Raw genomic sequence first — 12,438 nt, forward strand, 5'->3', positions numbered from 1 at the left:
TTTCCTTGCCTCACATCTAAATCAATGAATAACTGTATTGATGGGAATAGGCCAAGTAGAGGCTCATGCTGGAACAGTCATTGAAAGAAGATCTGCAAGTCCAAATTGCACTTGGGTTCTGTCTTAATTTCTGACAGTGCGGTGTCCATGAAGAAGCCTGATTGCCCCTCCTAGAGAGGAGAGCAGGGCACAGTGCAGTGGGGTTCTTATTGCTTATACATCTTCAGAATGCTTACCCTTATGACACTGGGAGCCCCAAGAAGCAATGTCAGTGGGCTGGAGATAAAGTCACAGGAAATTTTCTGAAACAACTAGGGATAGTCACTTCTAGAATAATGGAAGCAAGTAGAGTGGAGGGAAAGAAAAATGTTTGGTAGTTAAATACCGGAAAAGGATAGTTACTGCAAGACCAGTGCTTTCTTGAAAGTTTTATATACATGATCTGCAGATCTTCTTTCTTAGGGCTGCTCCATAAACAAGTACAGTCTGAAAAGGAAAGAGGGAGACAGAGACAGAGACAGAAAGAAACATTTACTTAAATAGACAAATAGACAACAGGAAAAACAGAACTGAATCTGCCAAAACAATTAAAACTATAGCTAATAGCTATGTGAAGATTTTAGCCAAACAGAAAGACAAGCTAATCATACATTAAATCAATCCACTCTTTCAAACTATTACCGTATTTATAAGTGTTACTCTCTAGACTGACCTGGGGCGTGACACCTTTCTCTGCTCTTTCACCCCCTCTGCTGGTAGTGCCAAGAAACCGGTCTCAGATCAAGACACCAGCAGTACCAACGAGGAGATAAAGTGAGAAGGATATTTTATATAGCTGTGTTTCTCAAATTTTAATACGAACACAGATTTCCTTAGGATTTTGTTAAAATACAGATTCTGATGGGCATGAGATTCTGCATGACTAGCAAGCTCCCAAATGATGCTAGTCCTTGGACCACACTTTGCAAAGCAAGGCTTTCTAGCATCAATAATCACCAGCACAAAAACCCCTCAATGAGGTCTTCCAGTCTGACTTGAAACTGATCTCTATGGCCTTTAAGTAGCTCTACATTCCAACGTTGGTCTCATGCACAAATTGAACAGTTAAGTTCATTTGGAATATTTCTCCAGTTGCCTCAATGATTTACCTCCATGCAAGTCATCAGTTACATCATGCGGTTGGTTATATTAGAATATTGGAATCTAGTTAGGAAACATTGTGATGAGTTTGCAATATGGAATAAACTTTTTTATTTTAGAAAAGACATTTGCCAACCCCTCTCATTTTACAAATAAGGAGGGAGAGACACAAAGAGAATGTGTGACTTGACCAAGGTCACACAGCTGGTCAATAACAGGAAAACTAAAATCGAATTATGCTGACACTACGTCTTATGCTCTCTGTCCAGACTGTTTACCATTTTTCTATTTCTCTACAGTGACCAGAACAATTTCTGCTAAATCTTACAGATCATTAAAGGCCTATGTGGTCGGTCACAAAACTCAGGAAACATGACAACATGCATCTCATCTCAACAGTTTTCCTCATCTCATTCTTCTGTAACTTAGTACCCCACTCTCTTATCAGTAAAATTAGATTTTAAATGTACATTAGAAGGGAAAAAATGCCAGATAATTTCCTATTAGCATCAGCTATCTTGGATGTTTAATCTTCATTTGGCTCCATCCTTTCTGCCTGAATTCCATTTATTAAAACAGGACACATTGGGATTTAATCAATATCCTTAAATTTTCCATAAACACAACATAAATAAACTCCATGTAGTGAGGGAGAGGATTTTTAATACTTACCTGTTGAATGAATGATCATTTTTTGGATAGAAGAATGACTGAAGTGATTGTTATATTCAGGTAAATTCATCATGGCTAGGTAGCAAACCAAAAGACTTACAAGAACCTCAAATGAGGCCATGCACAAAACAGGGCTGGCCATGGGCTATGTAATTTCAAGGTCTTTTGTCTTCAACATCAAAATTCACTTTAGAGAACTTAAGTGGTTTTCATGCGTGACTGAAAGTGCAAGGTGAATTTCCAAGCTGCTCTTCCCATTCCCAACCAAAAAAAAAAAAAAAAAAAAAAGACACAAGAGTGCATAAAAAGTTTCCAGGTCTCTGAGGTTTGTCACCCAATGTAAGCGTAGAATGCAGATGAGCAAAGTGAGTGGGCGAGGGAAGTCATTTGTAACAAAAACTCATTATTTACAGATGAGAAATTTATATTGTCAGCGTAATATCTGTGAGGCTAAACAGAGCTGGAGAGTATATAAAAGCAGTGCGCCTTGGTGCAGAAGTGCAGAGCTTAGGACACAGAGCACATCAAAAGTTCCCAAAGAGGGCTTGCTCTCTCTTCACCTGCTCTGTTCTACAGCACACTACCGGAAGGTAAGATGATTATAAAATTGTAAATCCTGTTTGGGGGACAGTTAAGTGTTTTTAAGGGATCAAAGTATTACAAATTAAAATGTTGTTCTTTCATCTTAGACTTTATTACTAATAGCAGACAGAGAGGAACGGAGATGAAAAGGTTATATCAAATGCATTTACGTGTACTTTAATATAGCGAAGTTGCAAAGCGAGTTGGAAAAATAATTCCACGCAAAAATATAAAATAGAAAGAAAAAAAAAGATTCAAATCAATGCACTTGTTATAATACTTAACTGTTATAAGAATTGTATTTTAAAATAATTGGTAACATTTTGAAGAATAAATATTTTTCTTGGACTTGATAGATGTGTACACTACTTTGAACAGAAGGCGCCTTTTAAAGTAAGCAGAAATGTGTCCATTAGGGAGCCTATAACAGAAATTGCTTTTTACCAATTAAAATCTCTAGTTTTCCAAAAGAGCAAATTAAATATCATCTTTCAAATATTCAAATTTCAGACATCTATCAGAAAGCCAAAGTCCGTGAAATCTACTCTTTGTAAATAAAACATAGCATACTTGGTGCGGAGAACAAGTATCTATTTGGGGGTTTTCTTTGGATGGATCTGAGTGAAGTCATAGTTAATAACTATTTACTATGTATTGAGGACAAATAGTAATAAAATCTAAAATAGCTACCCTCTGGAATAAAATTTTAATTTGTCTTTTTAGATTAAGCTCCTAAAGACAAAACACAAATTTACAAAGATCTTCAATGGAGTAAATGATTAAGTGGTGTATTTTTCCATACATACTGAAGACCTATTACATAAAATGAGCTAACCAGTTTAAAAAAGGATTTATGTGGACTACAATGCCAATATATTTGGGGATAGAATATAATGTCTTCTTTTTTAGGTCTAAGATTAATCTTTCTCTAAGACTTCCTACTTATTATTGTTACCACACTTTCCTTTAAATTTAAGTGGAAATTTGTAGTTCTTACAAAACTGTAGCCTCTCTTTAGACTACCTAAAGAGGGGGAAATTTGGAAATTATTTTCTTATCGAATAAGATTTTGATACTAAAATAACATAAATATTTACTTTCTCAGCAATTGTATTCAAACAATTAACTCTATTCTTATTTTTTCCCACAATTTGGTAGACTTTCACAAACAAATAAGTGAGATTTCTAAAGCCAGGTCTTTCTTCAGAAGAAGCCATTTAATGTTGGTAATATTATAAGATACAGAACGCTCACTTCTTTATGTTGTTTATGGTTGTTCTTTCTTCCATCGGTTCCTGAAGTGGCAGGATACCTTCTGCTCTAAATCTGCCTCAATGGAACATAATAGGAGATGTTGCAAAATGCTTAGGACTTTGGGTGGAATGAGTATTTTTTCAGTCTTGTGAAAGACTAAAGCTTTTACAAGAAACTTTCCAACAGTGGTATAATTGTAAAAAGAAGTGCTTACTTTAATATTTAAATATTCCTGAAAGCATGGATATAACAATTGAGAGTTATAATCAGAAGACACTACCTAAATATATGGCAAGGTTTCCAACGTCTGCCAACTGGTGAAACTGAAACATAGCAAAATGTCAAATGGTAATTTGATGTTGATGAATGAAGAAGGGTGAATATATCATTCCTACTATGTTCCTTTGTCTAATCGTCCATTCAGTCTACAAAAATACTTAATATTTCAAAGAAAAAAGTTACTGCTGCAGGTATTACAGTGTCTATCTTTTATTGCCAGTGATAGCAAATACAGCTAAGATGTTAAGGAAAAGATTGATAGTTTAAAAATGATAATATTTGTGAAATCCTTATTCCAAACAAATGTCATTTGCTAAAAATACTCATTCAAATTATTTGTGGATAAGCATAGTCAAACTTGGATTGAAATGCCCACTTCTCAAAGGAAACACCATTGGGTTTCAAAGTAGCAGAGATCCATAACAAATACTGGACTTGATGTCCCCATTCAGAAAATTGAAGAGCTTGCTCTGTGGGGACACTCTGTCCCACATTCATGTTGGTCCCAGTCCCCATCCACACTGCATCATCATGTCCTTAACATACTATGGCTTCACAGGGCATCCGCTTGTGACACAAGGACAAGCAATTAGGTGTATCCTATAACCAAGTCTATGGTGTCACTAGCAGTGAATAACATGTCCTCATCTAAGTCCAATTAGAAAACAACCTGGGGACTTTTATGACTTTAGAAGTAAGCTCTAATTTTCTTTTAGATAGTAATCTCTTAGTTTTTTAGTTGTGATTGTTCACGTTGCCAGAAGCATTAGTTCTTGCTGCAAATTGCTTGTCTTTAAAATGATTTTTTCCCTTTAATTTAGAACAGGTCAAAGCACCCTAAAATACCTCAAATCTGTTGGCCGCTTTATAATTACAAAGTCTAGACCAAGTTACACTATTTAAAATATAAATGAATAATACATCTGAACCGACAGCTGGTATGCCAAGTTGTAGCCTGAGGCTGCTTTAAGATAGTTGAAATGCAGTATAATGTAAATGCTTGGAAGTGAAGGACTATTAATTGAAAGCCAGACTGATAGTGAGGGGGGTGGCATGATGGATAAGGTGCCATTCAGGCTAACCATATGTAGCATATCATCTACAGTGGGTATTTTAAATGTTGATTGTGGACATTTTAATTTCCAGTCTGGAAATGAGCCTTCTAATTATTAAACAGAAGTGTCCCTACATTAATGAAAAAGCTTAATGGTGGAACACATCTTTTGTGTCCTTTTTTGCCTCCAAAAAATCTGGGGGAAAATCATAATCCACTATTTAAAATTAAGCTGAAAATATAATCAGAATAAAACTGATAACACTAGCTTTTTCTTTCTACTTACGATATTTATCTAGTCGAATCTAACTAATTTAGCCTAACGTGTTTAAAAATGCTTGCCTGCCCCCCTTACCCTACCCCCATTCTGTGTTCTGACAGACAGCAGAAATGAAAAGCATTTACTTTGTGGCTGGATTGTTTGTAATGCTGGTACAAGGCAGCTGGCAACGTTCCCTTCAAGACACAGAGGAGAAATCCAGGTATTAAATCCATAGTCTTGAACTAACGTATCAATATGGTTGGAATAAAGCCTGTGAAAACTATGATTAGTGAATAGGGTCTCAGTAATTTAGAGTAAATGTTCTGCACAATGATCAAATGTTTAAAGTATCCTTGTGATAAAAGCAGACTTTGTTGGAATGTAGATCAGAGTATGTGTTTTTTATAATCAAAGGAGAGAGAAATGTTGAAAAACATGTTACATGGGAAATTATAGCTCTTTGAAATCTACAGATGATTCTATCTGTCAATTCATTACTCACACACTGCATAATAGATTATTTCAATTATTCACACCAACCCTTTTCTCTTTTTTCCTCCTTTAAAAAATAACATTATTTCTTCCTAAATGTAAAAGCCATACATGTTCATGATGGAAAGTATGAAAAGTATGCAAAAAATACTAAGTACTCAAAATTCCACTGTCCAAAGAAAGCTGTTCAAAGTAAACAAATTTGGTGTATTACTTTCCTGTGTTTTATGTAAACCGTACATAAATATCTCTTGGCTCATTATATGGCTTTGTATCATGCTTGATATCTTAATGTAGTATTATTATATAATTTTACTGTATTATTAAAAATATCTATTAAACATATGATATTTAATGGCTGCATACTATGTCATCCCATAAATGTACAATATTTGTTTAGCTATTTATTTGGGAAGCTTAAGAGGTCTTCAGATTTCTTCCATGAAGAATGTTGCAAACAACATTTTATATACACACTTTCCTACATTTCTTACTATTTTTTGTACATAGGTTTATAGTTGTAAAAATACTATATCAAAGGGTCTGAATGAGTTTAAACCTTTTATAATATCTTGCCAACTTGCTTTCCAGAAAGTTCATATACATGCACACTCTCATCAGCAGTGTAGAAATACTCCTCATAATATCCTCCTCAGCATTCAATGTTTGCTAATTTCATAGGTAAAAATAGTATCTCATTTCTGAGTATTAATTACATTGACTATTTCTCCGTGTATTTACCATGCCAACCAACTGTTGATTAGTGGCATATGGATTATTCATGATACAGTTTCAAATTAGAAAGTGTCCTTTTTCTTGCCTTTCTTTGAACTTTTAATTGTCTTCTTTCCACTATTAGCCACCATATAACTAGATAATTGTGCTGTTTTCATATTAATATATGCAAAACAAAACTGGGAACATAAATCTGCTGCTCAAAGAAATGATTTGGGATTCTTCACTCTTTTAAAACATTCAAGTCAATACTCTCTTCTGTCACTATTAGCATAATCATGGGTAGATTAATTAGTAGAAAAAGATTTGTTTAATCCTATTTCAGGAAAAAAGAGGTCAGTTGAGAAACATGTTACTAGAATTCAGAATAATAGCGTATGCAACTATACGAAAACAATGGGATCTCATGACAAGCTGAGGAAGATCTCTCTAAACTACCTATTGAAATACTCTAGATGCCTGCCTTACTGTTTTATATGGTCTTGTATTTTTGTAGTGAAGATGCTTCTCAAGTGAGTCTACTCTTGAAGAGAGATTTATGTTGTACCAATCACTGTTCTTCACAGATCAGTCTCAGCTTCCCAGACAGACCCACTCGGTGATCCTGATCAGATGAATGAGGACAAGCGCCATTCACAGGGCACATTCACCAGTGACTACAGCAAGTATCTGGACTCCAGGCGTGCCCAAGATTTTGTGCAGTGGTTGATGAATACCAAGAGGAACAGGTAAGAGTCTAAACCTGGTTCAAACTTGCACATAAATGTATTAAATAGGTCTAAAATTTCTATTGACATTATTAAGTTCTTATGCTCGTCAAATAGTGCCCATAAGCTCTGATCATTTTGAAGATATTTAGGGTTGTGGATGCTCTCCTTTGTATTATGCCTCCGAATGTCTTAACCCGCACCCCTCTAAACCACTTACCCAACCTCCAGTGTGACATAGACTTTAAATTATTTTCCCAGTGGTAGTCCTAGCAATATTTACTTGCTTACTCACTTTCCCTTAAAGTGAAAATTTACTTTTGTGGACCTACGAGGTTACCAATCTAATTTCTACCGAAAGATAGAGCAAATGTAACATTCTTTTGTGGGGTTCAAACCCAACATTAAAATTATCCCCCAGCCAAGGGTAAGGACTGGAAACAGATGCATTCTTTTTCTTGTAGAATAAAATCCAAGACATGCATTTAAAATTACAGCCTAGCTGCACAGCATAGAGAGAGAAGGCAGCAAATAAGAACACAAGCCTATCGGAAGGCATACATTTTAATGTTGGATTTTCTTTGACGAGTGTTGGGTTTTTTGCTGCATCTAGGCTACTGGAGGAAATTATCCGCAAGGGTTTCACAGAGATGGTGGAATTTCACAATTTTTTTGGAGGGTGGCCCACAAGGGGAAGGGAGTTATGCATAGAAAGTAGCTGAAGAAATCAAAAAAAATCAGGAAAAGGACATAGATTTGTCTGGATAGAATGGAGAAGAGAGAGAGAGAGAGTAAGAAAGGGAGAGAGAGAGACAGAGAGAGAGGGAGAGAGAACAAGCAAGCAGGAGGAATAGGAGAAATAGAGTTGCTAACCAAAGGTTCTTAAAATAGAGGGTACAACCACAGGAAGATGGCTATCATGGTCAGAGCAGACACTGGGAGAGGTCCCTGTTAAGGACTACAGTGAAAGGTGAGAAATCACAAATTTATAAAAATGCAAACAACTGTCCTCATTTTGTAGAATGGGAATGCCACAACTTGGTAAATTGATGTAAAGCAATCCTCACACTCAAGCAGGGTTGGCTACATGTTTAAGATGAGGTGATATGGCATAATATGTGCCAGGGAGACTGACAGCAGCTGACGGCTCACCTCCACGGTGCTCTGCACATACTTGATGTTGATATGGGGTCATCTTCTTTGCTTTCCTTGTTGCTAGCAGATCACACATTTTCTTTAATCCATTATCAAGTGGTCCTTTTGGTGACAATTCAAGATGGTCCTTTGCTTTCCCTCAAATCAATTAACTAACTCTGACCCCATACTTACTAATAATAAACAGCTGCCTTGCTTGCAAGTCACATAGCACAGTGAATAGCCTGTATTCATTGAGGCTAACGTCAAAGGTAAGGCAGCTTTAATAACCAATGGCATACACAAGCAGGGGATTGCAGATGGGTATGCTGGGAAGGGAGGGGGAGCTTTAGCCCACCGATTGTTAGTAGCCCTCTTCCACCAGTTTCAATCCAGAACATTAACGTAGCTTCATGACAAATCCCCTAGCAACCCTCATCGCCTAAACTCCCTAAGCCCCTTCTATATAGAATCCTGAACCCAAAGTTGCCACTGCTTATAGGTGAGAACCATATTGCCAAAGAGACAGATCTTCAATTTAACTTTCACATTTCTTTCAGGAATAACATTGCCAAACGTCACGATGAATTTGAGAGACATGCTGAAGGGACCTTTACCAGTGATGTAAGTTCTTATTTGGAAGGCCAAGCTGCCAAGGAATTCATTGCTTGGCTGGTGAAAGGCCGAGGAAGGCGAGAGTAAGTCTGTACATTCTTATTTGACATTTTTTGCCTTGATGCAGAAAATTTAAGACTACAGTTATCTATATATGGATCTGGATTACAGAAGCAATTAGTAGTCTTGCAAAGTAAGGAAATAATTCCTATTGATGAGAAACAGTATACAAAAGTTGAGTCCATTTTGTTTTTGGTACTAAGTATTAATAATAGAGCCAAACAAGTTACATTTTTATCCCCCTTGTAGTTACATTATAATTAGGTATTAAATCTTTGGCCAAACCAGGCCACCTCTGAGAGTAAATAGGGTGTTTTTAATAACTACACTGAGACAAGTTGAAACTAGGACTGTTCCAGGGGAGCTAGAGATAAGGAAAAAGAAGAAATGGTGCTGAAAACTTCCAATGTTTAAAGAAAACATGTAATATTTAAAGCTTAACTTTAAATATTTACATATGTGATCAACATATATTTATATGTTAATAAACATTCAGATAAAAATTTGATGAAGATTGAAAGTGACCAAACATAAAATGTTGATAAAATGATATTCAAAGTACAAACAGGTAAAAACATCCATATATTTAACTACATATCCAATTTTGTATGGGGCTGTCATATAGATATCTATTAAACAATCAAAGTTGAAAAACAACCAAGACCATTCATTACTTGCTTGGATCTTAACACAACCAAACAGACCCGTGAACCATCTCATTTTCTCCTGATTTTTTTGGAGAGATGAAATATGAGAGACAGAGAATATATGTTCAACTCTGATTTTTAAATTAGATTTAAAACAAGCTTACTGAAATTTAAAGAGATCTCAAGATGAAAGAGAACTAGCATAATGGTTGGTTTTTAAAACATTAATAATTAAACTTATAAAACCAGTGGTAACATAGTTTCTTACTCTTGACGGTATTTTGTAGTGTTTTAAAGGGATAGCAAAAATTCTGCAATTGTAAACCAGTGAAAGAGAAAAATCTAATATAGATGAAGCTTTAACCTCTTAATACTGCATTTTGTAATGCTGTTTCAGCAATCTCTGATTTTATAGGATATGCTATATTTTGTTGAACTACAGACAAATTAATAATCTCAACAATAGTTCCTGTGTTGTCAATATACTAAAATCTTCAAAACAACCTGGAAGATTGAAAGGGGCATGAAATTATGCAGGCTTGGTATTAGATCTCAGCTCTACTACTTTCTCTTTCAGGCAGTTACTGGTCTACGTGAGTTTTTATCAGGTGTTTCATAATATGCCCTTTAAAAACAGAATCCTTTCCTGTTTCCTCAAGACACTTGTGCATGTTACCAGTGGTAGACAATCTATGATCATTTATTTAAAATGTCTAATCAAACGCTAATTTTAACCCTTATTTTCTTAGTTTCCCAGAAGAGGTCGCCATTGTTGAAGAACTTGGCCGCAGACATGCTGATGGTTCTTTCTCTGATGAGATGAACACGGTTCTTGATAATCTTGCCACCAGGGACTTTATAAACTGGTTGATTCAGACCAAAATCACTGACAGGTGATTGCTTTTTAGTTAATTCTGAAAACCATCAAACTTTCATAAGTACTGATTGCCATACTGCTACAAGCTATTCCCCATGTAGGGGGAAAGTCTGTAATCTCTCGTTATATAAGAAATAATTATGCGCGTTTAAGTCATATAAGAGTACATCGTTATGTTTGTTTTGTATCATTACAGTTTGTATACATTTATTCATTTATTCCAGAAACATTTACTGAGTGTCTATTAGAGTCAAGAAGCTAGAAACACAGATAGAAATGAAACATTGGAAATATTACATCATTCACATATTGTCGCATTGAAAATTGCTATGTATGCTGAAATTTTAGCACAATGGTGAAATGCAGCATATACAATATTACATGCTTAATAAGAAGAGTAGTGAGAACTGGACACCAAAAAATACTTATCTTGATGAATTTTTATTTTTTAATAATTATTAATAATTGATAGCTTTGATGGGCAGATTTTAGGATAAATAATCTTTAAATGGAAATATTTTAAGACTCCAAAGGATGGAGAGATTTACAGGCAAAGGGATTAATAAACAACTTTTATCAAAATAAATCATTGAAATACTTTCTGGATAAGTTAACCATATCATCTTCTCATTGTAATTATGTTAAATCATTTTCTTTTTTCAATCTCTAGGAAATAACTATATCACTATTCAAGATCATCTTCACAACATCACCTGCCAGTCACGTGGGATGTTTGAAACGTTAAGTCCTGTAAATTTAAGAGGTGTATTCTGAGGCCATATTGCTTTGCATGCCAATAAATAAATTTTCTTTTAGTGTTGTGTAGCCAAAAATTGTAAATGGAATAAAGTTTTGTGAAAATATTGCTAAAATATCAGCTATAAAATATGAAAGTGCTAGATTCTGTTATTTTCTTCTTATTTTGGATGAAGTACCCCAACCTGTTTACATTTAGTGATAAAATTATTTTTCTATGATATAATTTATAAATGTAAATTATTCCAATCATGACATATCTGCATTATAATAATAGGAGAAGAGAAGAACTGGTAGCCACAGTGGTGAAACTGGAAAGATAACTTTCTTCTTGAAACCTTTGTCTTAAAAAATAATCAGCTTTCAATGTATCAAAGATACAATTAAATAAAATTTTCAAGCTTCTTTATCATTGTCTGTTTGCTTTTTATGTCCCCCTTTTTCATGCCCCACTCCTTCCAAGCACCCCTGTTTTCTAAGCTGCAGTCCACAAGTCAAATCTGGTGCACAGGCATGACTTCATGCTTCAAATGGCTGCACAGAACTTTTAACATTTTGAGCCAACATTGAAAAATCAGGGTCTTTCATGGAAAACTATTGATTTGTAGCATCTCCTGAAAATGTAGGTCATCAGGCAATATTAGACCCAAAAGGCAAGTCTATCCTGTAACTAAGTAGCAGCTGCCTCTTACTAAAGGATCAGGTGCTCCCCGGCTTGTGTAGGTCCCCAGCACCTGCCCATGCATGCTCCCACACCTCACCTACATAATGGAGACATCAAGGAACTTACCTCTGGCCCACTTCACTTGCATACTGCACTTGCAGGCATTTGAGTTTTCCCATCATGCCTTGTACCCTGTTCTCCTTGTCCTGCAATGGCCAATATCTTGGGACAGTCTGACAGTGATTGCCAAGCCTGAGACTTTTCTTTGCTGTATTTAGCATTGCCAACTCTCTTTCTCTATCTCTATAGTGCTCCCACAGGGTAGACTTACCCACCAATAAGATTCTAACGTTTACAAATTACTTATATATTTTGATCAGCAGTAGTGAATTTGAACTAATACCTGTAATGATCACTCTTATTTGTTGACATAGTGATGAGCTTTTCCCGAAATGGATAGAAATCTTAAGACCAGAATTGTCTAATTAAGGCTACTGCTAGCTGTAGG

The 12,438-nt window shown here is 35.4% G+C and overlaps 1 protein-coding gene across 1 annotated transcript; it reads left to right on the forward strand.

The window, feature by feature from the left end:
- Window positions 1–2,313: 2,313 nt before the first annotated feature.
- Window positions 2,314–11,669, forward strand: GCG (glucagon). The gene is made up of 6 exons (XM_050752292.1): window positions 2,314–2,402; window positions 5,363–5,463; window positions 7,037–7,198; window positions 8,872–9,009; window positions 10,383–10,526; window positions 11,181–11,669. Exons 2-6 carry the CDS (start codon window positions 5,372–5,374, stop codon window positions 11,185–11,187), a joined length of 543 nt encoding a protein of 180 aa, XP_050608249.1. The 5' UTR covers window positions 2,314–2,402; window positions 5,363–5,371; the 3' UTR covers window positions 11,188–11,669.
- Window positions 11,670–12,438: the final 769 nt, after the last annotated feature.

The sequence above is a fragment of the Macaca thibetana genome, chromosome 12 (genome assembly GCF_024542745.1).
Source record: "Macaca thibetana thibetana isolate TM-01 chromosome 12, ASM2454274v1, whole genome shotgun sequence".
Classification (NCBI taxonomy): Eukaryota; Metazoa; Chordata; class Mammalia; order Primates; family Cercopithecidae; genus Macaca; species Macaca thibetana.

What these genes read in the sequence shown, in the direction of transcription:
- GCG (XM_050752292.1), top strand. Translation starts at nt 5,372, where the DNA reads ATGAAAAGCATTTACTTTGTGGCTGGATTGTTTGTAATGCTGGTACAA. An exon ending in GACACAGAGGAGAAATCCAG is followed by an intron (nt 5,464 to 7,036) that starts GTATTAAATCCA and finishes TGTTCTTCACAG; the next exon opens with ATCAGTCTCAGCTTCCCAGA. An exon ending in ATGAATACCAAGAGGAACAG is followed by an intron (nt 7,199 to 8,871) that starts GTAAGAGTCTAA and finishes CATTTCTTTCAG; the next exon opens with GAATAACATTGCCAAACGTC.